Source organism: Patagioenas fasciata, chromosome 33, assembly GCF_037038585.1.
Source record: "Patagioenas fasciata isolate bPatFas1 chromosome 33, bPatFas1.hap1, whole genome shotgun sequence".
In the NCBI taxonomy this organism is placed as follows: domain Eukaryota; kingdom Metazoa; phylum Chordata; class Aves; order Columbiformes; family Columbidae; genus Patagioenas; species Patagioenas fasciata.
The window spans coordinates 2,036,228-2,063,723 of NC_092552.1; the positions used below are offsets into that span (position 1 = coordinate 2,036,228).

The following is a 27,496-nucleotide window of genomic DNA, read 5'->3' on the forward strand; positions in this document are numbered from 1 at the left end:
GCTAACTTTGAAGTCAAAGCACGAATCAATGGGATCAAAAGCAAAAAGGGGAACTGTGAGAAATGCAGCTGTGGTTCGTGCTGAGAAGATGTTTAATGTTTACAGATATAACCAAATGGGGCACGGGCTCTGAACCTGGAAAAGGAAAAGGTGGTGAAGTTCTATGTAAAAAGTTAGGAAACTTGTTTATGAAGTTATATTGATAGAGGGAAATAACATTTTAAAGGGTTAACCAACTACATAATAAGAGCCTACTAACGAACTAACACTTTAAGCCACAGAATGAATATCTAGTTCAGAACTGTATGTAAGCAATTGTGCTAGGAATCTTTAAAGGGCCAGGAGTAAAATCCCAGCGCGCGGTGCGTGTGCGTGAAGCAGCTCCGGGAGCGCTCGCCCCGGGCTCTGCCGCAGCACACGTTGTGTTCCACGCACAGTCTGATGCCCACGCTCCCGGCTCGGTCCGTCCGTCCCGCTCCCGGCGCCTTGTCCGGCTGAGCAAGGGCTCGGACTGCGGGCGGGCTGAGGGCGGGGCAAGGGGGCGCGCGCGGAGCGGCGGCGAGCTGCGATTGGCCGGCTGCGGGCGGCGCGTGCCGCCGCGAGGCCGCGTCCGGTCGCCGTGGTGCCGGCGGAGCCGTCGCCGCCGTTGGCGTGGGGGCGAGCGGTCGGTGCGAGAGAGAGCGGGAGTGCGGGGCTGGCGGAGCCGGCAGCAGCCCTGCCTGCGGACGCGGACACAGCGCCATGTGCGGGATCGGCTGCGGGCCCTGCTGCGGACGGGTATGAGCGAGCCGGGCCCCGCCGCCCGCCCTCCCCAGGTAAATTGTCCCTTTAGTGCTAAAAAATGTAATAGTTCTTTTTGCAGTTTCACTTCATAAAAGGGATTTGTGTAATGCTTTCTCATTTCTTAAAAGGCATGGCTAAAAAAAAGAGATTAAATTTGAAATATAGTGTGATATATCACACTGAGGAAGGAAAACCATGAGCCAGCACTGGGCCCTTGTGGCCAGGAAGCCAATGATACCCGGGGTGGGTTAGAAGGGGGTGGTCAGTAGGTCAGAGAGGTTCTCCTGCCCCTCTGCTCTGCCCTGGGGAGACCACACCTGGAATATTGTGTCCAGTTGTGGCCCCTCAGCTCCAGAAGGACAGGGAACTGCTGCAGAGAGTCCAGCGCAGCCACCAAGATGCTGAAGGGAGTGGAGCATCTCCCGTGTGAGGAAAGGCTGAGGGAGCTGGGGCTCTGGAGCTGGAGAAGAGGAGACTGAGGGGTGACTCATTAATGTTTATAAATATGTAAAGGGTGAGTGTCAGGAGGATGGAGCCAGGCTCTTCTCAGTGACAACCAGTGACAGGACAAGGGGTGACGGGTACAAACTGAGACACAAAAGGTTCCTCTTAAATTTGACAAGAAACTTCTTCATGGTGAGGGTGTCAGAGCCTGGCCCAGGCTGCCCATGGGGGTTGTGGAGTCTCCTTCTCTGCAGACATTCAAACCCGCCTGGACCCCTTCCTGTGGAACCTCAGCTGGGTGTTCCTGCTCCTGGATGAGCTTTCCAGGTCCCTTCCAACCCCTGACATTCTGGGATTCTGGGATTCTGTGAAAGGGTTATTAGACATTGGAACAGGCTGCCCATGGCAGCGGTGGGGTCACCATCCCTGGAGGGGTTTAAAAGGGACATAGATGAGGTCCTGAGGGACATGGGGCAGTGCCAGGGGTGGGTTGACGGTTGCACTCGATGGTCTCTTCCAACCAAAATGTTTCTATGATCCTATCTATTTTTTGCATTGTAATAGTGTCTGAATTTCAGGGTTCATGTGATCTTGTCCCGGTACTTTTGCAAGGACGTTAAAAGTAAATGTGTTGCTATCTGCAATTCAAAACTGTTTTTCCGTTGTTTTCTAACAGGCTCGGAACTTCCCCTTTCGGAACCTGTCTCTTTGGAGATGCTGGAGAAGACCAAGGAGGAGGACACCCAGGCAGAAGAGACACGAGGAAGATGTGGAGTCTCTGCACAGCCTTGAGGAGACTCTGACCAAGCCAACCAAGGAAGAAGTGGAGAGCCCAGAGTGTACTGAGGAGCCTCCAGAGCGCGTTGAGGAGACTCCAGAGCGCATTGAGCAGACTCTAAGCGAGACAAGAGAGGAAGATGTGGAGACTACAAGCAAGGTATCAGACAAAGACGCAGAGACTCCAGAGCGCGTTGAGAACGGTCTAAGCAAGGCAACAGAGGAAGACACAGAGACTGCAGAGTGCACAGAGGAGACTCCAAGCGAGCCAACTGAAGAAGACGTGGAGACTCCACAGAGCCTGGAAGAAAATGTGAGGAACCAACCTGGGGAAGACGTGGAGGTTCCACAGAGCGTTCAAGAGGCAAGTCACTGGTGCACAGACAGTTCTGTATGACTTAGGGATATTTTAGAGTTAAAAGAGGTAAAAAAAAACCAGAAAAGCAACCCCCAAAAAAACCCCAAACCCCAGCTTCCCCAAACCAGGATTTGGTTGCACTGCACTCAAATCCTTTCTAATTGAGTTGTTGCTGTGCTTAAGGCTATGGTAGTCAGTAAAGCCCTGAAACTTTAATTATTCAAGTGGTATGTATGAAGAAAAAGCATTATGTGGTTGCAGGGGGACCAGTATATGTATTTCTGAAGTTAATTGTTACATCTATTTTCAATTCTCTAGTGCTTTGCTCCTCAACATGTATCAGCATGTTAATACAGCGGCTGTTAGTGGTGGGGTTCAGGAGATCTGGACTCTCTGGTTTAATTCTTACCTCTTTCATTGACTTGTGCAGTAAGTTGTGCACTCAGCTCCTCTCTGCTTTCAGTTAAAAGCCCAAAAAGGCCCAGGTAACTGAAGGCAGCTAAAAAGTGGCAACTGAAGTGAGCGTTGTTGAGGTGTTGTGAGATCCTGGTGCTGGCATGCTGGTGTCTGCAGCCTGCGCTTGTGCAGGGACCATGTTCCTTTCTCTCTGACTTGTTTCTCTTGGCCCTTTTCCTGGCAGAGCACAACTGAGGATGGAGCTGAAGACGCACAAGAAGGAGCTGTTGACTGCGACAGCCTGAGAAGAGCGCAGATCCAGCAGACTGACAGCGAAGGAGCAAGATGGCTCGGGGTGAGTAAAGCTGGCATGGTGGCCAAGCCCCCAGCTGATCAAAGTGTCCTCACTTCATTGCAATCGGTGCAGCTGTGGCAGTTTGAGCCAGAGGGTCAGGAGGTGGGTAGAACTTTCATGTTATGTTGCGATGTTTCTACATTTTCTTCAGGATCCAAGGCAATAATATAAGAACTTGCTTTGGTGTGGTGTCCAGGTTGGTAGTATAGAGACTTTGAGTGGCAGATTTCCCATCTCTGCCTCCTGTTTTTCCCGGGAGAAATAGCAGAAAGTATTTTTGACCTCCTGTACATTTTCCAGCTGATGGGAAGAGTTCTTAGTGATGCTGCATTTGTAGAGTGATTTGGAGGCTTTTCAGCTGAAAAGCGTTGGCTGGTAGTGGATGTGTCTGAGAGAAATGCAGCTCTAACTGAAAATTTCATAGAACCCGTGTTGAAAGGAATACAACTGGTTTTGTTCATTTTGAGTGAGTTGGGCTTTATTACCAATTCCTTTAAGTACTGAGAAGCTTGAAACCTTGCTTAGTATTTTCTTGTAGAGGTTGGAGTAAGTGAAGGAACTTAGATCTTTCATGCTGCAAGAAGTCTGAGAAACCTTTCTTAAACTTCTGGATGCTAAGAAAGCATCCGGGGTTTTTGAATGGTTGGCCCTGTTATGAGAGAATGGTCAGTTTCAAAGGCAACCAGGAGATTACAGCTTAAGCACTGGAAACACTTGGCTGTTTCAATAAGAAATGTCTTGATTGTCCTCCAGTATTTGATACAGCATTTGGTGTTTGGAGAGCCCAAACCGACAAAATTGTTTAGTAACTAGAGATGGACTATTCCTGTGAAAAGGTGGAATGGAATCTGTGTTTCGTTGTGCAAGCTCTGTCGGGGCTCTGGCTTCTGTCTGAGTTTTGTGCTTTGTCTTTGTTTCCACTTTGTAGGCTGAAGGGGACCAGTTCCCTGCAGGACACACTGTCAGCCCGGACGAGACGTGCAACAGCAGGGCCCTGAAAGCTGGAACTTTGGAAAAGCTGGTGGAGACGCTTCCGACGGCCTTTGCCGATAATGACTTCACATACATCAGCATCTTCCTCTCCACGTACAGGGCCTTTACCGATAATGACTTCACATACATCAGCATCTTCCTCTCCACGTACAGGGCCTTTGCCGATAATGACTTCACATACATCAGCATCTTCCTCTCCACGTACAGGGCCTTTGCTTCCACCAGCACAGTCCTGGAACTGCTCCTGGACAGGTGAGAGCCGGGACAGAATGGAAACTGAGCCGTCATTTATTATACACGACAGGGGGATGTTGACAGAAAAGAATCCTGCAAAATTCAGGATTTCAGCGTAAACACACCATGTGTAAATGCACGTTGCCCACATCCCAAATCTCATTAAAGCTTAAGCGCCAGGTGGGGAAAGCGTGCGTGGTCTGACCGCTAAGGAACCAAACTGGGACGGACACAAGAAAACCAATACAGCTTGTCCCTTAAAAAAAGACCAGTGCACGGGGGATATGTGCAAACCCTTCATCTCTGCCGCAGCTTCCCCAGCCACGGTGGAATTGTCCAGCATGAAGCCCTTGTCTTCATGCCAATTGTATATGAATATGCCAATATCTATATGTTTATGCCAATTGTATATGGATTACGCTGTTTGGGTTGCTCAGTAGAGGTTCCTCTAAACAGCCATCTCATTTTTTCAGATACGGAAACCTGGAGATCTCGGGCTCTGAAGAACATGGAACCCAGAATTCCCCCGGATCCAGCACAGTGCTCAGGACGTAAGTTTGGTTTTGCAGCGCCCAGCGAGCCCCAGTCAGGGTTCGGTGCTGGAGCGGGACGTGGGCAGCAGAGCTGTTGTTTCATTTGACAATTCACAGCCCTGTTTGCTTCAAGGAGCTTGTGTAAAGGCCAAGTATCAGCTGTCTCATAACACATCCAATAATACAACGCAGAGAAAATATGAATGACTGCGCTGGTTTCTCAAGGTGTAATTGAAGAAGCAGCCTTTAGTTTCCTATGAAGTATTATCTTAATAATATTTCTTGCCTAAAAAGAACAAATTAAATTCTGTGCTCACAGAAGTGTCCATACTGCCCTCACGTGGGGGATGAATGTCTCAGTGTTCCTGTTGTTATATTAGGTACAGATCCATGCGATTGCATCAATACCTGCTGCATACAACCCATGTGTTCTCTCTGAATTTGCTCACAGTGCGATGGCATCGATTTTACAAGCCTGGCTCGACCAATGTGCCGACGATTTCCGAGAGCCGCCCGAGTACGTGTGTCTGCAGAAGGTGCTGAGTTATCTGAAGAAGAACATGCCCGGCTCTGACCCGGAGAAGAGGGCGCAGAACCTCCTGGAGCAGTTCCAGAAAGAAGAATGGGAGAATGATGGTAAAGTACCTTTCTCTGCTGTCTGTGTGTTCTCCCAGCGTCAAGCCTGACACATCCCCTTATCCAGGGCACAAAGCTTCCTGTGCCGTGAGCCGAAAAGTCGTAAGAGCTCACGTGGTATGTGAATGAGTACTGGAATCAACTTCCAGCCTTAGTAGGCAGACTGAGTTCTACTACATGCATTTTTCTCACGTTACCTGCGTGTTTTTCAGACCCCGTTGGCTCTGGAGCGCATAACGGTAGGACTGGTGTGCAGAAAAGGCCCAGGTTTAGACTTAGTGCTGCGGCAGCCAAGGCTGCTGATCAATTCTGTACAGCCCTGCAGCCCTGAATCCAGCTCTGGTTTAGTGCCGAGTCCAGCCCAGGGCGTCCGGGGGCCTGTCCTGAAGCTGCTGGAGCCACGATTGGTTTCGTATATTTTGCATTACTTTCTCTCCTCATCAGTAGTACTAGCAAAGCACGTTTTAACTTTCCAACTGGTCTCTCTCCCTTCTCCTCCTCTTCCCTTGAAACGTGGACATAAGAGCATTCTCAGCGTAATATTTTGGGGGTATAACTGCAGTCTTGTCTCTTTGCAGTTCAGCTGTTTTTCAGAGTATAGAATGCGTAAATGCTGACAAGCAGATTATCAAAGTTCTGCAGTGTTAATAAGGAGTTGTTGTGGGGGGGTTGGTGGGTTTGTTCTTTCCAAAGAATGGTTAGTGAATGGGTTAAGGCACTTCTCAGCTAAGAGACCCTGAACAGCTCAGTTCTCCCTATTTCTTTTTCTTCTACCTTCTCTTTGCCCATTTAATCTTCTGGACCTTCTCTATCTCCCTAAAATATGCAGCACGGTGAGGCCGTTACCCCAGGCAGGTCCCTTTGCATGTTCTGTTCTTCTATGTAGTGATTTTCCAAATACCTGCTTTGATTACTTGTTTTCTGTATCAATTCACTGACTCGTGTTTTCCCCGCTGGCCAGACGCGTTCCACAGCCTTTCTCCCTGCACCCCGGACGAGGAAGAGGAACTGGAGATCAGCGGCCCAGAAGAATTCTCGCTGTCCCAAGAAGACCTGGTGGCAGAACAGCTGACATACATGGATGCGGTATGTAGATCATACGTATTACTTGAAATGCTCGGGGAAAGAGTTCTGGGCTTCTCATTGTTTGTTTGTTTGTTTTTTAACTTATATCGGTGTAAGTCTGTTGTTCCAGAACCGCTCTGTTGCTGGGACACAGAGCGCAGCTCTGCTTGGTTATCCAGACTTGCTTCATTGATTGGGCTTTTCCTTCAGTTCTTCTGAAGGTGTTTGTCTTTTTGTTATACAGTGTGGATGTAGACTGTGTGGCCTCTTTTGCAAAGTTTAGCATTTGACCCCTCAGAAATAGCGTATTTTGACTGTATCTTAGGCTACCTCACCTGAAGATGTAGAAGTACTTTGTAACTGTAGTGCTCCGATTTGGCTTATTTGTATCAATCTCTTTCAAAAGTATCATGATATAGAAATCTTTCCCCCTGGTAATGTAAGTGATAGAAAGGTGTCTTTTATTTTTCCAGGACAGTTTAGCTGACAGTTCTTTTAGGGCGTCAGGCCTAAATAGTTATACCAAAGTGTATATTTTAAACTGGAGAGAAAACCAATATTTCCCTTTTAATACCATACTGGATTCAGCTGCAGTTTGTACTGTAACCGTGCATTTCTTGCTGTGGGCAGTAGCGCTCCAGGCTGAGTTGGACACCTCTGTTTCCCTCTAGACACTCTTCCAGAACGTTGTGCCCCACCACTGCCTGGGCTGCATCTGGTCCCGAAGGGACAAGAAAGAGAACAAACAGCTGGCACAGAGCATCAGAGCCACCATCTCGCAGTTCAACGCCGTCACCAACTGCGTGCTCAGCACCATCCTGGAGAGCAAAGAATTAAAGACACAGCCAAGAGCGAAGATCTTGGAGAAGTGGATCCGTATCGGACGTGTAAAGCGTTTATTCGCGACTGTTTAACGTTCCTTGTGCGGGTGCCGTGGAGCTGGGAGGGGACAGGGGGGTTGTAGCGGGGAGTGATATTTTTGATGCTCAGTATTTGTAGAGCTGCCCGCTTAGCAGGGAGAATGTGCAGCAAGCAGGACACGGGGCAGACAGAAGAGCGCTGACTATTGGTGATGCTGACGTTTAACGCTCCTGTGTTTCTAACCGCTCCTTTCACAGCAATGTAGGATCCTGAACAACTTTTCGTCTCTGAAGGCCATCGTTTCCGCCTTGCAGTCCACCTCGGTTTATCGCCTGAAGAAGACCTGGGCCTGCGTTCCAAAGTAAGGCTGTGCAGTGTGTCACTGGATGTGTTTTGGTGCTTTTATCTTTTCTGTGCCCAACTGTTAACGATTCTTGAGAAAAAAATTGTCCCCTGATCTGATTCAGAGTGCTTACAAACAACTTAAATCATTGAATCTTTTCCTGTACAGGGACACAATGCTGATGTTCGAAGAGCTTTGCGAAATCTTCTCCGACTGTGACAACTTTGCGACAAGCAGGGAGCTGCTGCTGAAGGTGGGAATGAGCTTGAGTTGCCAGGTTGTGATCTCACCCAAAGCCGAGCTCAGCCCTGTTCCTGACCAATGAGCTCCCGTATGCGGTGCTTTGGGGAAGACGGGTCTGTAAATCCCGGCTTTTCTGCCGGGGCGAGAGGTGCCGCACAGCGAGATTTGACGCAGAGGAGTTACGAATGAGCACTTTGGCTTATATACCGCTCTGTGCAGACATGAACCGCTGGCTGAGATACCAAGGATGATGTCGTGAAAGCATCATTTACAAGAGCGCTGTTTGGTGAAGCAGACTAGTTGTGTTTTGTTTGCTTCCACAGGAGTATTCTAATTAGTATAATTATTACTTCTCAGTCAATTAATCCACCATTGCTCTGACCGTTTGCAGGGAGTCACACAAGGCACGGTACCTTACCTGGGTACCTTCCTCACTGACCTCGTCATGCTGGACACAGCCCTTCAGGACTATCTCGAGGTAATTTGGGGCAATTTTTGGAATCCTAAATCTCCTCCCTCCCTTGCAGACACTGTGTCTGCTCCTGCATCTTCCACTGGGTGCTAGTGCAGTTCTTAAAAAGAGAGGAATGTATTTAACAAATAGACTCAGGTACACGAGTGCTGTGGCTTATCCTAGAGCTGGAAACGGGTCTTTGTAGAGGCCTTTGGTCAGGGCAGCTCTGGCCCGTCCCTTGGTGTCGCTACTTCATCCTGTTCATCCTGTTTGTGATCAACTCCAGCCGAGCCTGTGCTCTTCTCCTCCGATCCCTTCTCTGTCCTTCCAACAGGGCGGCCTGATCAATTTTGAGAAGCGGCGAAGGGTAAGTGGAACGGTGACTGTTCTGTGATCGTTAGTGCCTGACGCTCTCTGCTAGAGCGTTCTCTTGGCGAGGCCTGTTGTCTTTGCTGGGCGTATCCAACAGCCGCTCACGTTACTCAGAGGGTGAGGAAGGAACAGTCCCCGGCACGCTGTGAACCTCTGCCGGGCTGTGCGGGGCGGCGCGGGAAGAGAAATTCCTTTTAGATGCGGGCAGCAGGGGAAGAGGAGCCGCAGGGCACTCGCTGCCGCGGGAGTTACGTCTGGGGCACGTTCCCCCCGTTTGGTGTTCACGGGAACACGTTACACGAGCGTGTTCTGTGTGCTGGGAGCGCATCAGACCTGCTGGCGTGAGACCTTTGCTGGCCACAAGATGCAGTCTGTGACCATCTTCCTTGTGCTGCAGTAAATAGTTGTGGGTCAAAGGTGCAGCGAGCGAAGCGGGTACCTGGGACCGAGAAATCAAGGCTGAGCGTTGCCTTCCAGCCTGAGCCTTGTTGGTCAGAGATCAGTAGGAGCGAAGGTGCCGGGGTTTCCTCTGTCCGAGGGCAGTTTGTCCTGGATCTGTTGCTGCGTGTGTTTAGTGTATTAACGAGACTGGCTTGATTTTTCTAATTAGAATTCCTATTTTATTATTTGTTTTCTTAGGAGTTTGAAGTAATCGCACAAATTAAGCTGTTGCAGTCCTCATGTAACAGCTATTGCGTGACAGGAGATGAGAAATTCGTGCAGTGCTTTAGGAGGCAGCGGCATTGAAGTGATGAGGAGAGGTAGGGTCTCAGCCCAGCTGGCGAAGCAGCTTTTCTTCCCCCGCAGGCAGGTTCAGGTTCTCTCAGCCTTGAGCTCTGCGCTGCCAGGAGCTGCTCCCGGAGAGTGGAAATACACACGCACAGAGCTGCGCTCCTCCTCGTGGGGATGAACCCTCTGGGACGTGGGAGTGACCCAGGGCTTCTCAGATATGGCCACTTTGAGATATTTAACTAACGGTATTGCCTGTTCTGCAGTTTCCGTCTGTCACGTGAAATCGAAGGAGCAGCTCCTGACCAGAGCACCGCAGCGGGCAGAGCTCAGAGGAGCGTGGTGAAGAGATTCAGCCTGTGAGTACAACGGGGAGGGGGTTTGGTGTGTGAATATGAACTGGAATAAATCAAACACCAGCTGACAAACCTGGCTGGGGATCCAGAGCACTGCAGTGCTGCGAGGAGACACCGCCAGCTAGAAATACGTATTGCTGTTGTCTCTTTCTATTGGTGTAAGTAGCCAGGAGGGTTATCGACTAAAGACTGCAGAAATAACTCTAAGGTGTCAGACAAAGGAACGATTTTAGTGCTGGATTATAAATTCAATTCAAATTTGCAGCAGCAAAACAGAGCAAATAAGGATAGAGTCTAATTTGCTATACACACACAAACAATAGGCCACTCGAGATAGGAAAACACAACAGCAGGTCAGATTGTTGAAGCAAGTGACAGCTGTGCTCAGCCCAGCTCTGTTGTGCTTTCTTTTCTCCCCTAGGCCGTTCCTGGGCTTGGGGGTGAGCGCCCACAGCACCCCCGTCAACGCGCAGCCCAAACCTGCTCCAGGTGGGAGCTCTGGGGACAGCACCGTCACCATCGTCCCTCCCACCGACACTGCTGAGGAGCCTCAGCACAAGGTAGGGCCCGGGCCCTGTGTTCAGCACAAACAGCCTGTGCGAGGCTGCTGACGCTGCCGGCGGCCCCAGGCGCTTGCCCAAGCCTGTGGATCTTGACTGGAGCGTTGCTGGCAGTGGAATGGAGGGACCTGAGCTCTGGGAAAGGCGATTTTGGGGGGAGGGCTCATGTACATCAGCCCAGCCTAATTCTGGGGCAGGCAGAGCAGCTGAGCAAGTGAGAAGCAGGTGAGGTCAGAGCTCACCAGCCCTGTGGTTTGACCTGCCAGGAACTGCCCAGACCAAGCCTGGGCTGGGCTGGGTTCCGTTCCCAGGGAGCTTTGTCCTGCAGACTCTGCTCTCTTGACCTAAGCTGCCTTAACTGGGTTGCCGAAGCCCTTGTTAAGGCTGTTGTGCTGAAGAGTGTCATCTTTAGCTTTTGGATCTTTGAAATTCAATGGTAATGAATGTGTTTGATCTCGTCTCCCCCCTTGCTGCCATCTGATGACAAGTGCTCCAAGAAGTGCCCCGGCCCCGTGACTCCCGTTCCATCAAAAGAAGTGCCGCCAGTCCTGCCAGTCTACAACCAGCAGAGCGGAGAGAGCTGCGTCATCCGCACCAGCGTAGAAGAGGACAGAAGCGGCAACATCTACAGGAGCATCCTGGTGAGCGGTGGGAACAGCAAAGCGCTGTTACTGTGGGTGGTGTTTTCACCCCAGGTGACTTGAATGGTGCTTTTAGTTTCGGAAACACCTATTCCCCGATCAGACCTCCTTGACAGGGAACGTGACCGATGTTACAAATCAAAACATGTGGAGCAGGGGATGAATGAGAGGTTTGCAAAGAGCATCTCTCAAGGTTTCTGGCCTTGAAATTGAAGCTTGTATTTGATCAACAATGCCAAGGGAAGCACTCTGAGCAAGTGCCGGCTTTGCTGCCCCTGCTCTTCTGCCAGTGCCGGCTGTTGTGTGTCCAGCTCAGCACTGGGGTGTGTGAGCTGTGACACAAGGTGCCCCTTCCCCAGCAAACCCAGCTCCAAGGCCCAGAATCTTTGCAGGACATCGCAGAAAGTGTTTAGCAGGGGAGACTGTGGATTAATGGATGTCTGCAAACAGCAGCTGGGGCAGCTCTTGCTGCGGATTCGATGGCTGCTGAGAACAAGGTCTCACCTCTCCGAGCGGTTGCTCAGGAGAGCAGAGGCTGTGATTCCCTGCTGCATTTCTAGAGCAGTGTCTGTTGTCTTGAACTAACTCCACCCCCAGGTGTCGCAAAGAGCGTGTTTTAGCGTCTGGCAGAATCTGCGACTTGGTTACCAAGCGACTCCTTGCAACTCCCTCTTTGCAGCTGAGTAACCAAGAGAAGGCTCCTGCTGTCACCCAGCGAGCCATGGAGAAGCACAACCTGCAGTCTGGCTCGGCTGAGGATTACGAGCTGGTCCAGATCATCTCCGAGGACAAAGGTGGGGAAGCAGAACTCTGCTGCTGCTGCTGCTGGAAGAGCTCTGCTGCATTTTGCCGGCAAGAGTAACATGCGGAGCGACGTCAGAAACGCCATCGCCACGTTGTCCCAGCTGCCGGTGAGAATAAACCCCCAACGCTGAGTGGGGCGCCCATGAACGCTCGCTCTGCTCCCTCTCTTGCGGAGCTGGCGATCCCACCCAAGGCGAACGTGTTCTACGCCATGAGCACCCAGGGCAACTTCGACTGCATCCTGAGAAGAAAAGCTGCAGCACAGGAGGAGCCCGCACTTCATGGGTTGTAATGGCTGAGCTCTGGATAGGATTTACTGTTTATATTATAAGTACGTAAACTTTTTTCCCCCCAGTTTTAGTCTGGAGTTCATATATTTTAATATGTGACCTGTATATAATGTTTGAGCTTTGTATCATATTGAATATTTCTATAACGAGTATATTAACTTTTTTCCAGTTTTTGTCTGCAGTTAATGTATTTTAATACTTGATGTGTTTATCGTATTTAATCTTTCCATACTTCTACAGAAACCTTCAATATTATATCATCTTTTTTCTACTGATGTCTGCTTGGAGTTCCTATATTTAAATAGCTTAGCTTTATAGAATATTTTAGCTTGTATAATATTCAGTATTCACAGAATAAGTACGTAAACTTTTTCCACTAATTTCTCCTTGGAGTTAATATATTGAAATGGTTTAGCTGTATCTCGTATTTGAGCTTTATTTAATATTTTTTATTTAACATACTGATATTTAATATTTATGTGATATTTTTATTTAATGTACTAATGTTTAATTTTTATTTAATATGTTTATTTAATGTACTAATATTTAATATTTATTTACTATGTACATAGACCTTCCCCAATAATTATTTTCTGGAGTTGATATATTTTATTATTAAATCTTTATACAATATTTGATCCTTGTATAATATTTAATATTGATATGATAAGTATATCAACTTTTTTCAACCCATTTTTGTCTGGAGTTAATGTATTTTAATGTTTCTTCTGTAGATAGTGTTTGAGCTTTATATCACATATCTAGAGATGCATATAAAATAAATAGAGAAACTTTTTTCCACCCTTTTTTTCTGGAGTTAATAGATACTAATAACTGAGCTTTATAGAACACATCATCTTTATTTAATATTTATAGAATAAATACTTGAACTTTTTTCCACCAATTCTTGTCTGGCATTAAAATATTCTAATATTTGATCCCTGTGTCATATTCAATCTTTACATGGATGTAACATCTCTATCATAAATACGTCACTTTTTTTCCACTAATTCTTCTCTTGAGTTAATATATATTAAGATTTGAGCTTTTATATCATACATAATCTTTATTTAATACATAATCTTTATTTACATAATAAATCTGTGAACTTTTTTCCCCCACCAATTCTTGTCTGGCGTTAAAATATTTTAATATTTGATCCTTATGTAGTATTTAGTTTTTATAGATATGTAACATTTCTATGACAAATACATAACTTTTTTCAACTAATTTTTGTCTGGAGTTAATATAGTTTAATATTTGATCCTTATATCATATTTAATCTCTATATATTATTTAATGTTTCTATAAAAATACGTAAACATTTTTCCAGTATTTTTTGATCTGGAGTTACTAGGATTACTATTTAAGCTTTATATAATACATAATCTTTATTTAATATTTATATAATAAATACTTGAACTTTATTCCACCAATTCTCGTCTGGAGTTAGTAGATTTTAGTGTTTGATCTCTAGATAATATTTGATCTTTATATGATATTTAATCTTCATATAATATTGAATGTTTCTATAATAAATAGATTAACTTTTGACCACTAATTTGTGTCTGGAGTTAATATATTTTAATGTTTGATTTTGTATTCTATTTAATCTTTATTTAATATTTAATACTTATATAATAAATATGCAAACGTTTTCCCACCAATTCTTGTCTGGAGTTAGTAGATTTTAATGTTTGATCTTTAGATCATGTTTGAGCTTTGTATAATATTTAATGTATCTATAATAAATAGATGAACTTTTTAACACTATTTTGTGTCTGGAGCGAATGTATTTAAATATTTGATCTCGTGTAACATTCCATCTCTCTATAACCTTTAATGTTTCTATGATAAATACGTCAACTCTTCCCGCTCATCAGTGTCTCGTTCATCTCTTTTCCTCTCTGAGACTGCACCGCGGTCTGAGAGTTTCCACCTTTTCCCCGTTGTCTCCATCACGGCATTTGTTGCTCCTGGCAAAAAGACGACCCCGAATTTAAGCTGCCTCTTGCGTTCTGGTTGTACTTCAACTGCCCGGGGAGCCAGCACACTGTTGTCAGGTTGTCAGGTTCTGGTGACAGCCTTAGAACCGGTGACGTGCACCAACCCTGCCTGTGCCCTTGGTGTGAGCAGCTCCACTTGCTCCTCACCCTGGGGAAACTGCTCCTGGCTCCGGGTCTGTCACCCTCGCTGCGGGGTCTGCACCAGCCGGGGCTCCGGGGGCTTCGCTCTCGTGCTCCACAGCAGAGGACAAACCCCACGCTCACAGGAGAACACAATAACTCATGGAGCAGCTGAGCTTCACAGCAAAGGGGAAAAAGAGCAGAAAAAGAGCAGAACAGCGGAGAAGGGTTTGCACTGGCTCCTGCCTTCCCAAAACACAGTCAGTGCTGAGCAGGGAAAGCCCGGACAGCACCAGCCCAGGAGCTGAAAGCACAAGTGCGGTCACCTGCTGAAGTGAAGGGTGTTTGGGGTTGCACTGGGAAGCAGTTTTAGTCCTTCTGGGTGAGCAGCCTGGGTGGTGCTCACCGCATTGGGAAGAAGAAACCCAAAAGAACAAACAAGTAGAATTTCTGGTAGATATGGGGTCAACACTAATGAAAACCTGGATAGAAGAAACTCCAACCCCATGATGGGAGGGACCTTTTCTTGTTTTGTTAACTACAGAAACAGCTGTTGGGAGGGCAGGGAAAGGATGGACACGCGTCTCTCGAGTTAGAGGAGCCCTGATGGAAGAAAGAACCTGGAAAGTAACTCAAGAACCAGGGGAACTGAAATTGAAGTTGACACGGGATTGGTGATGTAACTACTATTAGTGTTATTGATGTGAATGCCCAGTATAAACGAAAATGAGAATGGCTTAATAGCTAAATGTGTTGAACCGAGTTGTATATGTAATTCTCATTTTATATCTGATGTTTAGGTTGTAAATGGACTGTGGTATAAGCATATCCACAAAGGGAACTTACCGACAGGATTGTGTAAGAAATGTCTAAGAACAGAAGATAAGGAAACCGGGGCTCGGTTGAGGATTCCAGTTGCCGCTGGAAGAATAGAAAAAGAATAGCGGAGAATGGTGGGAGGTATTTACTGAAGGGGTGAATGGGAATTTAGAGCCCACCAGTGATGAGGAGAACAGAGTGCAGACAGAGAAACCACATTCCGTGTTGCTCCTGTTGTTCCTGGGAAGTGAAGGCCAAGAGTTGGGAAACGATAAAAAGTCGCCACGCTAACGGTAAAAACAGGAAAGGCGGGGACACGGCCCTTGCTGCCGAGAAGATGACGAACTCGGCTGCGGCTGCAGCCTGGTCGGCCAGAGAGGCAGAGGGTGCAGAACCCTGGACCTGATCCCCTTGCTGGCAGTGGTGACTTATTGTTCCCAACTTAGCCTGGCCAATCCCTGTACCAAGTGCTACGAGCGTGTGAGAATAGGGAGACTAACCCAATATGTTCTACATTATCACGCTCCTATTAATTCTGGATGTTATGATAGAAAAAAATTGGAGAAGTGTGAAATCCAAGGGCAGGAATGATGGGTAGCAACTAACCTAGAGTGTAGTGGCAGAGCCCCCCCCCGCCCCAGGGGGATGGGGTTGTCGCCAGCCTGGCTGAGAGGTGAAGCCAGAGACAAAAGAGACTAAAGGAGCACCATTAGAATGTAATAATGAGTGAGCAATCGCCGGACACATGCGTGCAGAGCGCGTGGACAGTACATGCAGCCTATCATGTTATTGTATAACACGAGTTACAACCAATCACGTTGTTGTAAGGCGCGTGGACAGGGCAGCTTTGCTATAAAGCCAGCCCGGTCCGACAATAAAGCGAACTCTGTGAACATCACATTGGTGTGTCAGGTTCCGTGGCTCGCATGGATAAAGCAACACTTTGGTGACCCCGACGTGATCCTTCGTATCGAAGCAAGATCGCCGGAAGTGAAGACGCGAGGACGCCACCTGGGGGCGACACCAGCCCAGCGCTCAATCATAGCGGAAAGTAGGCCTACGAAGAAGCAGGTGGCATGGGAAACACGGCATCCGTGGAAGAAAAAATAATAGTGAGAAGTATTCTGCAGCTGGCTGCAAGAACAGGAAGAATTTTGGAAAAAGACGCGGTGGAGCGCCTGTTACTATTCGCCCAGCGTAAGGGCTGTGTTCGTTCGACGGACGAATTTTTTTCTCCCGGTACATGGGAGGACATAGGGACCGAACTATGGGAAGCGGTTACAAGGGGGAGCCGCGAGGCTTGCGATCTCGCCGGACCCTGGCGGGAGGTCAGGCAGCTGGTGCAGGAAGTCTCAGAGGAGCCGGAGCTGTGTGCCGTCCCCTCGGAGCCGCCCGCCGCGAGCTGCCCACCCTCCGAGAACTCCGAAGAATCAACACCGCTGGTATGTCCCGTATCAGATCTGGAGTTCTGGGGCGGAGAGCAAATTACACCCTCTGCGCCCGTTGAGCCATTGCCTGGCTCCGACAACGAATGGCAGCAACCGGCAAGTTTCAACAAGCCAGGACAAGTTAATGCAGCCGACGTGCCTTTGCCGGAGGACCCGATGGAACACCAGGACGGAGCACCGCAGAATCGCCCTGACTGCCAGGAGGAGAGCCACGTGCAGAGCCTGAAGGACTTACTGAGACGGCAGGAGAGCCAGATGCAAGAAGTTCTAGAAGCTATGAAACGACTAGATGGCGGTAACAGTAAAACTTCGCGGTTAATAGCATATAAAAAGGCGTCAGATGCAATTAAGGACGGGCTGGAGGCAATTGGCAGGGAATGTGAAAAACGGGGAAAACAGGAAAGGGAGGGGGTGGAATTAGACCTCACTCCGGAGGAGCTCCGTATCAAAAGGGAGCGAATACAAAAATGGGCTAGACAATGTGTTGAAGATGGGATGTGGTCTGTAAGAGAAGCAGATGAATATTTGAGAGCGCGATATGGAAAAGGGCTGGAGACTGGGTTAGTAGATCGGTTTGCAAATATGCGTCGACTTACTGATCCACAGGGAAACACAAGGGAATTGTATAGCAGTGATAATAATGATAATTTGGGTGCTGCCCCTGTGCATCAGGGTAGAGATATTCCTCGAGATCATTCTTATAATGCAGGGCAACGTTGGCAAGGGGTAATCAGAGATGCAGCTATTGAAGGGATCATGTTACCTGGTAGTATTACAGCAGTGCCAGTGCACATAGATAATAGAGGACAAAGGCAGTGGTCGCCTTTTGATTGGAAAACGGTTAAGCAATTGCAAAGTGCAGTTATGCAATATGGTATGGATAATAAGCATGTGATGCAGCTAATCAATTCATTTTTCAAGGGGCAAGTACTAACTCAAACAGATATTAGGGCATTGATGGAGTTATTGCTTCCTCCAACGGGGTATTTGCTGTTCTTGGACACGTGGCAGGGGAAAGTGGAATTGGCAGTATTAGAAAATGTTCGTTTACCAGCTGATGATCCGTTGCGGTTAGCGAGCATGGACCGGTTACTGGGTCGTGGGCAATATGCGGATGGTGCTACTCAGGCAGCACTTCATCCAAGGATTTTGCAGCAAACGCAAGGGCTTGCCTTGGCAGCAGTGAAAGAATTGCCAAATAGAGGTAACCCTGTGCCACCCTATTCTACAATAAAGCAGGATCCTGGGGAACCATATATGAAGTTTGTAGATCGTTTGAAAGAAGCTATAGATGCCTGTCCTAACTTGACTCCAGAGGCAAAAGCTGCTGTGGGGAAAGATTTGGCTATGATGAATGCAAACACCCAATGCCAACAGATATTAGCCGGTTTGGGAAAAACTGCTTCTTTAGCAGAGATGGTGGAAGCTTGCACACGGGTACCAATTATGCAACAGGAGGTAGAAAAAGCAAAAATACATGCTCAAGCCCACGCTGCGGCCTTGGCTGCAGCACTTAAGCCTGCAATGAAAGGTCGAAGCCCTTCTTCTCGCGGCCTAGCATGTTTTACTTGTGGACAAACAGGACATATTAGAAGAAATTGCCCTCAGTATACTCGGAGAGGGGGACCTAGTAATGGCACTAGTCAGTCACCAGCCCCTCTCAATAATTTGCGCTTTGATGGCACGTGCAGTCGGTGTGATAAGTATGGACACCGAGTAGTGGAGTGTCGATCAAGATTTAAAAAAGATGGGACACCGCTGCCGGGAAACGGGAGGACCAGCGCCAGGGGCTGGGGCGCGATGACACCACAATACCAGCCGAGAGGGGGAACAGCCATGGTTGCTTGTCCGAGCTCAGGGCAGCAACCTCAGGAAGCGCAGGCGTCGATCTGGCCGTGGGAACAGATGTCACAATAACAGACCGGTCTGTACATGTAGTTCCATCTACAGTAACAGGGCCCCTAGGGTATGGATTGAGTGCACTTTTAATAGGTCGTTCTTCTGCTTCAAGACAGGGGTTGTTTGTTTTGCCAGGATTAATAGACTCTGATTATGTTGGACCCATAGGTATTATGTTGCAAGTCTTAACACCCCCTGTGACTATTAAACAGGGGACCCGTATAGCACAATTGGTACCTTTTAAAGCATGTGTTCCAAAGGCTTTAAATACAGAAAGAGGTCAGAAAGGTTTTGGTTCTACTGGAGCCCCTGTGGTTGCTTTCACGGAAAAACTGACTTTGGACAAACCATCTAGGGTAGTTTCCATTATTGGGCCTGGCAGTGAGATTAAGAGGAAAAGAATGCTTTTAGATTCAGGCGCAGATGTGAGGATTATCCCTCGCACTGACTGGCCTTTGTGTTGGCCTTTAGAAGCAGTAAATACCATGGTAGTGGGGATAGGGGGGGCCACTCCCACCCACATCAGCACACATATGGTTAAGATAAGGGAGGAGGGCGAGGGCTTAGAGGCATGGGTACGACCTTATGTTCTAAACACAACAATTGCATTATTGGGAAGGGATGTGATGTCTCAGTGGGGAATAGTTATGCAGTCACCTTTTTAATAATGGCCATTGCAGCGAGCGACACCCGGCCATGTATGAAGCTGAGTTGGGAAACAAATGATCCTGTCTGGGTGGATCAATGGCCATTACCAAAAGAAAAGCTCGCACATTTAGAGGAGCTGGTTGAAGAGCAACTCAGTCTCGGACATTTGGTCCCTTCCACCAGCCCGTGGAATACACCTGTTTTTACTATCCAGAAGAAATCAGGGAAGTGGCGTTTGTTACAGGACCTCAGGGCAATTAATGCAGTAATGAAAGATATGGGGGCACTACAACCAGGTCTTCCTACCCCAACCATGCTTCCAAAAGATTGGGATATAACTGTCATTGATCTGAAGGATTGTTTTTTCACGATTCCTTTACACCCAGAGGATTGTGAAAAATTTGCCTTTACTGTTCCAGTGCTTAATCATCAAGCTCCCACAAAAAGATATCATTGGGTAGTGCTACCTCAGGGAATGAAAAATTCTCCTACTATTTGCCAATGGTATGTAGATTTGGCTTTAAAATCATTCAGGCAACAACACCCTCAGATGATCATCTATCATTATATGGATGATATCCTTTTGTGCAATAAAGAGAAAATTAGTAAGGACATAATAACTCAGTTGACAAAGCAATTAGGTCAATGGGGTCTGGTTGTGGCACCAGAAAAGGTACAGCAAACCGCGCCATGGAAATATTTAGGATATGAACTAACTCAGGCCATGATTAGACCTCAGAAGCTTACTGTGAAAGCAAAGATAGCAACCCTTCACGATGCAATGAAGTTAGTAGGGGACTTACAGTGGATAAGAAATGTTGTGGGTATTACAAATACAGATTTGCAACCGCTGTTTAGTCTCCTCCGTGGGGGACGAGACCCCCAAGAACCACGGTGCCTCACACCAGAAGCACAGAAAGCGCTTGAGCAGATTGCAAGAAAAGTTTCACAGAATACTGCTCAGCGGGTAAGATCAGAATTGCCTGTTACTCTCTATGTCTATAATACCAATAAGGAAGTGGCAGGACTTTTGGCCCAGTGGAGCACGGAAGAAAAGGATCCATTGGTAATATTAGAATGGATATTTTTAAACAGCCAAAAACAAAAAACCATCATTCAGAGGTGGGAAGCCATTGCCCAAGTGATAGTGAAAGGACTAAGCAGATTTCTGACATTGTCTGGACTATATGTTGCTAAAATTGTGATCCCTATTTCCCTCAATTTGTTTGAACAGATCCTTCTCAAACATGACGATCTTGCCTCAGCTCTTGCCCGGATTCCGGTGCAGGTGGACAATCATTATCCACCACATCCTATATTTAAGACCAACCTCCCCTTAGAGCCTATGTCAATTTTTAGTGAGCATCCACTAGATGCTATAACCATTTTCACAGATGCGAGTAGTCGCTCATGCAAAGGAGGCTTTGTATGGTTTGAGAATGGTCAGTGGCATTCACAGATTGTCATAGCTGAAGGATCGGTTCAAATTTTAGAATTGCGAGCGGTGACAGCAGCATTGCAAAAATGGCATAACTCTCCAGTTAATCTGGTAACAGATTCTCTTTATGTTGTGGGAATTGTACAAAGAATACATAGAGCACTTTTGCAGCGAGTTTCCAATTCCTTGTTGTTTGAAGCATTGTTAGATTTGTGGAACGTATTAGATTATAGGACAGCACCAGTATTTATCATGCATATAAAAAGCCATACTAACATACCAGGTGGTCTAGTAGAGGGAAACAGCATCATAGACAAACTTGTGGCAGTAGCAGATATATCCCCTTTTGAACAAGCCAGACAAGCTCACGAATTCTTTCATCAATCCTCAGCAGCACTCCGAAAGCAGTTTACAATTACAAAGGAACAAGCTCGAGCCATTATTGCAGCTTGTCCTGATTGTGCCCGCATAGTCCCTCTCCAACAAAAGGGAGTAAATCCTCGGGGCTTGCAGCCAGGTCAGTTATGGCAAACTGATATTACTGAATTTGCACCATTTGGCAGACAAAAGTACATTCATGTCTCCATAGATACCTGTTCAGGACTGCTGTGGGCTACAGCCTTGACCTCAGCAAATGCAAAGGCAGTAAAACGTCATTTACTACAAGCTTTTGCTGTCATGGGTGTCCCTACACAAATCAAAACAGATAATGGTCCTGCATACCGCTCTGACAGACTTGCAGCCTTCCTCACCCAGTGGAAGGTACAGCACCTGTTTGGAATCCCTTATAATTCTACTGGCCAAGCAATTATTGAGCGTGCACACCGTGCATTAAAAATCTCTTGTCTGTTTTGAAAAAACAAGGGGGAATTGGTGTGAGCCCAGAAGAGGTATTGATGAAGGCATTGTATGTGCTGAACTGGCTTAATCCTAAAAGTGAAACTGAAATGGAACCGGTTGTTATGCACCAAATCAAAAATGTCAAAGATTTTTCCGAAAATGTGCCTAAGGTTAGTGTGTTTAATCCGACAACACAACAATGGGAAGGTCCTATGTCACTAATAACCTGGGGAAGGGGATATGCTTGTGTTTCTACAGGTAACCACAAAAATTCATGGATCCCAGCAAAGTGGGTGAGACCTTGGCCAGCTAACAGAGAAGAAACCGATTGCAGTGATGACAACCCTTAACCTCAGACATGTTATCGCTTTAAGCAACGAATGTAGCCAATGTTGAGAATACCACTTTGTAAAACAGAGCAGCAATTAATTTTTTGTTATTGGACATGTTCACAGTTATGAAGAGTTTGATTGTATGTGTTGTTTGAACTTAAAAGTTAAAAAGATAGAAGATTTGCAGAACAAGAAAATAACAGAAGATACTGGGTTTTTTGGGGTGAATGCCTTGTTTGGTTAAAAGGAATATTGAAAACAGGTTTGTTCTTGTTAATTGTAATTGTATTAGCCTTAATGTTCTTACCCTGTATTTCACACTGTATTTAAAGCATGATATGGCGTATTGTTAATATTAAATAAAAGAGGGGGAGATGTAGTGGCAGAGCCCCCCCCGCCCCAGGGGGATGGGGTTGTCCCCAGCCTGGCTGAGAGGTGAAGCCAGAGACAAAAGAGACTAAAGGAGCACCATTAGAAGGTAATAATGAGTGAGCAATCGCCGGACACATGCGTGCAGAGCGCGTGGACAGCACATGCAGCCTAGCATGTTATTGTATAACACGAGTTACAACCAATCACGTTGTTGTAAGGCGCGTGGACAGGGCAGCCTTGCTATAAAGCCAGCCCGGTCCGACAATAAAGCGAACTCTGTGAACATCATATTGGTGTGTCAGGTTCCGTGGCTCGCATGGATAAAGCAACACCTGGGCAGTGCCAGGCGGTGTGAGCAGGACAGAGCTGAGCACACAGCGGGTGGGACGGGATCTGTGACACGGACAGGGAGCAGACCCAGGGACAGAGACACAGCTGCAGGAGCACAGACATGGGCAGGAAGAGTTAACTGCTACCAGAAATGCTGGGGACAGGATTTAGGAACCTCTCTCACATCCCCTGCAGTGCAGACACATTTCCCAGTGCAACCCCTGGTCTCCTCTCCTCTCCATCAGAGCCTCTGCCCCGAAGCCATGGGGTCCAGGTCCTGAGTCTCCACCTCAGCAGCTGGACCTCCAGGGGAAGGGTTCCTGGAACGTGAAACACAAAAAAGGTGCTAAAAGTACTTGCTCTACAGTGTCATTATGTGAGTGGCAGCAGCACAGTCGGGTAAGGAGAAGGTTCCACAGCATGCCCGTCTGCCTTTCTGTCCTTGCTTTATTTCTCAGAAGCACTGCAGTGTCCTTCCCTGTTTCTCCACCTGTTCCTGGAGCTCTTGCTCTCTGGGGTTGGGGTGGGACATGCAGCTGAAATATTCCCATGGTATGCATGGTCTTAGGAGCAAAGCACCGTGACTCAGCCTAAGTAGATCTGCCGCTTATTCTTTTGTACTGCCAGCAGATTGTGGAAGTAGAGTATAAAACCCATCCTTATGGAGAGATCTGTGCATTTTAGGCTTAGTCTAAGTAAGCGGGACCGGCGGGCAAGGACTGAACCGGACCGGACCGCACCGGACCAGCGGGAAAGGACTGAACTGAACCGGACTGCACCGGACTGGCGGGAAAGGCCTGAACTGAACCGAACCGAACCAAACCGGACCGGACCGCTGCGGGACAGTGTACGCGACTCTACGAGTCGAGCTTTTCGACCCTCGCGATCCGTGCACACGCTCGGCGAGTCCGTGTCTGGAGTTTCGGGGCTCGCGCGTGGCGTGGGGATGCGGGTTTCGTGGCGGTGTTTTTTTTTTTTTTTTGGTGGGGGTTTATTTCGGCAGGGGCGGCGGGGTCGTGGTGGTGTCGTCGTGCCCCCCACCCGCATCTGCCGCCGCCGTATAATTTCACTTCGTGTTCCGGCTCAGACTGCACGGCGAGCACAAACACCCCCCCCCCCCGCCCGCACCCCAAAGCGCGGTCTCTCCCGCCCTCGCCTTGCCCCCCGCCCCCTCCGGCCCACCCGCGGGAAGGGCCGGAGGGGGTCGGCAACTGCGCGCGCCGCGCATGCGCGCTCTCCCCGGCAACCGGCCCCCTGCCCCCCGCCAGGTGCCCAACGGTCAGTCGCTCGGAGTCAAGCCCGTCGGGCGGGCGGTCGCGGGGAGGCCAGCGCGGGAGCGTCTTGCCGATCGGCCGAGGAACCCCGCGCGCGGGTAGGCAGGGAGGCAGGCGGGCCGGGACGGGGAGACGGGGACGGGGACGCGGTGTCTCTATGCCTCCCCGGGGGGAGGCAAAGCCGCTGGCGGGGTCGGTTTCTTCTTCAGCCCGCGGCCGGGGCGGGCAGCGGGCCGAGGGACCGAGCGAGCGAGCCACCGAGGAAGAAGCGCGGGAGGCGGCAGCACGGGCAGGTGAGGGGGTTAGGCCTCCGACAGCGGGGCTGAGAAACCGCGGGACGCCCGCGTGCCCCCCCCGCCCCCGTCCACCCCCCCCGCCGTCCACCCCCGTCCACCCCGGGCACGGAGCCGGCAGGGACGCCCCGGCTTCCCGGGGGGGAGGCGAACTCGCTGGCGGGGGGTGGGGAGGACTTGGACTACTGAATGTATTAACTGAACAAAGCACGGGGTCGTACGTGGCACAAACAGTAAACCCAGAAATGCACATACGATCATGAAGCCTATTTTCTTCCACCAGGCTCCCCCAAATAAGTTACCCCACCAATGGCTAGTAAGTATAGAATTCCATTTCTGTACTGGTACATGTGCAACGCGTTTTATCTCCTCTGCTATTTTCATTATGGCTTCCCCATCGTTATCTCTTTCCAAACAACACTCCGAAGTATTCAGTTTCCCACAGACGCCCCCCTCTCTTCAGCTAAAAGCCAATCTCACGCTCCCTGATTTTGGTACACTGCAGCTCTGGTCTGAGACAATTGTCTCGCTATGAGATTCGGTGCCTCAGCCGTCTGGTTGCTTATTATTTCAACCACTGCTTGCAACCGAATAATTTGGTTTAGCGTATATATAGGGGTACGGGATCCCCAGTTTCCACCCCCCGCAGTGAATCACTCCCTGACAGCCGGGCAGGATGGGGGTCTCGGGCCCGGTCCCACTGCCCTGGGTGCTGAGCAGGCAGCAGCTGGAATAAATGGTGATGGGCAACCAAGCACTGGTGTGGTCTGAGTGGGGTTCCATGGGGCAGGATGGGAGAAAGCCCCACTGTGTTTGCTTTTTCAGGAGAAAAATAAGTGCTAAAAAGCCACTTTGGGGGTGCCCAGGTGGATCCAGTGGTATCCAGACCCCCCCCAGAGGGAGCATCCCCCAGCACCCCCGAGTCCTTCGCAGGGCTGCTCTCAGGCCCTCCATCCCCAGCTTGTGTTGATACCCGTGGTTGCCCGGGGCAGCTGCGTCTCCCAGGCGAGCTGGGTCCCGCCCCGGCCCGCCCCCGGCTCCTCGCAGTGTCCCTTCCCCCGGGCAACGCGGCTCTTCCCCGCAAACACCCGCCGGTGCCGGCCGGATGGAGCAGGCGGTGGAGCCGGTGCCCGGCGCCGAGCGGCTGTGCCGGTGCGCGGCGCGGGGGCTGGGGGTGCCGGCGGAGCGCTGGGAGCGCTGGGCAGGCGGGGAGGCGGCGGGGCCGCTGCTGCGGAGCTTCCTGGCGGGGCCGGCGGGGCCGGCGCTGCTGCTCTGGCGGGGCCCGGCCGGGGAGCTGGAGCTGGGGCCGCCCCCGCCGCCCCCCGCCGCCCCCCGCAAGGGGCTGTTCTTCCTGCGGGCCCCCGGCGCCGGCCCCGGGGAGCTGCTCTGCGGGGACCTGCCCGCCGATGCCCTGCGGCACTTTGCCGCCCTCGTGGAGGAGGTGAGGATGAGGGGCCACGGGGGCAGGCTCAACATGAGGAGAAATTTGTTTGCTGGGAGATGGCAGAGCCTGGCCCAGGCTGCCCAGGGCGGGTGTGGAGTCTCCTTCTCTGAGACATTGAAACCCGCCTGGACCCACCTGTGTGATCTGCTCTGTGACCCTGCGTGAGCAGGGCTTGGACTGGGGGATCTGCAGAGATCCCTTCAACCTAACCAGGCTGGGATCCTGTGAGGCCTGGGCAGCCCCGGAGGTGCAGAGGGAGCCCTGGCACCCATGAGTACCGGGTGCCCCTCACACATGGCAGCGGGGAAGGTGTCCCCTCCTACAGACAGGCTCCTTGGCCTCCCTCCCTTCTCTGCTGATGCACTTGTACCCTTAACTCTGCCCTTTGCAGTACCATGGACGGCTTTAGAACTCATATAAACCACCTGAATGCTGATCCACATCAGCTCTGTCTATCAGTGGGGTCCTTGTGGGACTGATGTACCCACAGGTGCTGGAGGGGACATCTGCAGGTCACCTACTCCAAACCCCTGCTCAAGCAGGGCCATCCAGAGCCAGTTGCCCAGGGCCATGTCCAGGTAGCTCTTCATTATCTCTAAGGATGGAGACTTCACAACCTCTTTTGAGCAACCTGGGCCAGTGCTCGATTACTCTCATAGTGAAAAAGTGTTTTGTGATGTTCAGGAGCCTCCTGTAGCTCAGTGTCGGGTTATCTCAGGTGGGCTGATGTTTTCTTAAAGAGATCGTCAAGAGGTTCGAGTGCTTTTGCTTTGCTGTGTTATTAGCCTGAACTAGACAATGTTGTTTCGGTTTATTCCTGATGGCTCCTCACCGGGAGAAGTCTCAGGAATGAGGCTGTAATGGGAAAGCAGAGGAGCTGCTGGATTTGAGAAGCTCTGATCATGATGTTTGGTATATTAAGATGGTGACTGATAGATTGGATTCCCAAGAGCAGGCTGCCAGACTGGTTATCCTGGTTTTGTGAGAAAACACGTTATTTATACGGGGAGCTTTTGTTTTGATGAGCCCCGTGGTCTTGCGAAGTCTGCACAAACAGTGGTTTTGCATCACGGCTGGCCAATAGCATTGCAAGCACCGTCTGCTATGGGTAGATGGTGGGGTAGGAACACTTTGGCAGATCCTGTTAAATCCTGTTTTCTGAATGCCTTTGGGAGCCGGGATTGTGCGTCCCAGCTGCGTGTTTGCAGGCTTTGCTCTCCCCTGTGCAGACATGCAGTATTTCTGCAGGGAGCAGATTGTGCCTGGTTTTCATCCTATTTTCCTCTCAAGCTTCACTTGAAGGCAAAAGCAGCGGTGGTGCTGGGTCAGGCAGATGGGGTGGGTCTGCGTGAAGGTGAAAAAGGTCTTGAATTTCCTGGGGTTGGGGTCGTGTGTTCCTCTGCCCACACTTTGTCTTTATTCAGTGAGGGGTCACAGCTGGTGACCTTGTCCACTTGTTGCTTCACTCCTGCGGTGCCGAAGGGAACACACCTGCTCTGTGGGCTGGGGCTTCGTCCTGAGTCCAGTTATCATTTTAACAGTCAGAAAGAAAATGAACGGCTATCATTTGCCTGGTTACAACATCACTGGCATTAGCAGTCCACATGCTTTAAGTAATAGAGACACATCTTGCTAATAATGCAGCTAAAACTGCTGAAGGTGAACTCGTCAGCACCTGCCCGTGTGTTCCCTGGGGTTGTGCTCCCCCTTCCCACGGCTCCCTGGGCACGAAGGTGGCTGGTCGGGTCTTCTTCGGGTCTACAGAGCCAGCCACAGTTCCAAAGAGTCTTCAGCATCCTGGGACAGCACCATGGAGGTGCTGAGCTGCTTTATTCCGTTTCAATTTTATGTCCATTTGCAGCTATTTTTATGCCTTTAGTCACCTCCCCCCCCTCCCCTACCCCCACCCTGAGTCCAGTAACACAAAAGGCTGTTGTTTGTCACTAGGGACAACCTGGCTTTGTTAGGCTGTTGCCACAGGCTGGTCCCAGTGCAGAGCCAGCCAG

General features: G+C 49.3%; 1 protein-coding gene and 1 pseudogene across 1 annotated transcript in view; both read left to right on the forward strand.

Moving 5' to 3' along the window:
* The first annotated feature begins 624 nt into the window (after window positions 1-624).
* LOC136115814 (ral guanine nucleotide dissociation stimulator-like 1) lies at window positions 625-13,358 on the forward strand (annotated as a pseudogene).
* Window positions 13,359-23,323: 9,965 nt separating this feature from the next.
* LOC136115820 (dynein axonemal heavy chain 9-like) overlaps window positions 23,324-27,496 on the forward strand; it is a 33,807-nt gene continuing 29,634 nt past the window's right edge. The window contains exons 1-2 of the mRNA XM_071800788.1: window positions 23,324-23,851; window positions 23,963-24,046. Coding sequence (XP_071656889.1) covers window positions 23,426-23,851; window positions 23,963-24,046 — 510 coding nt within the window. The 5' untranslated portion in view covers window positions 23,324-23,425. The remainder of the gene's footprint in view (window positions 23,852-23,962; window positions 24,047-27,496) is intronic.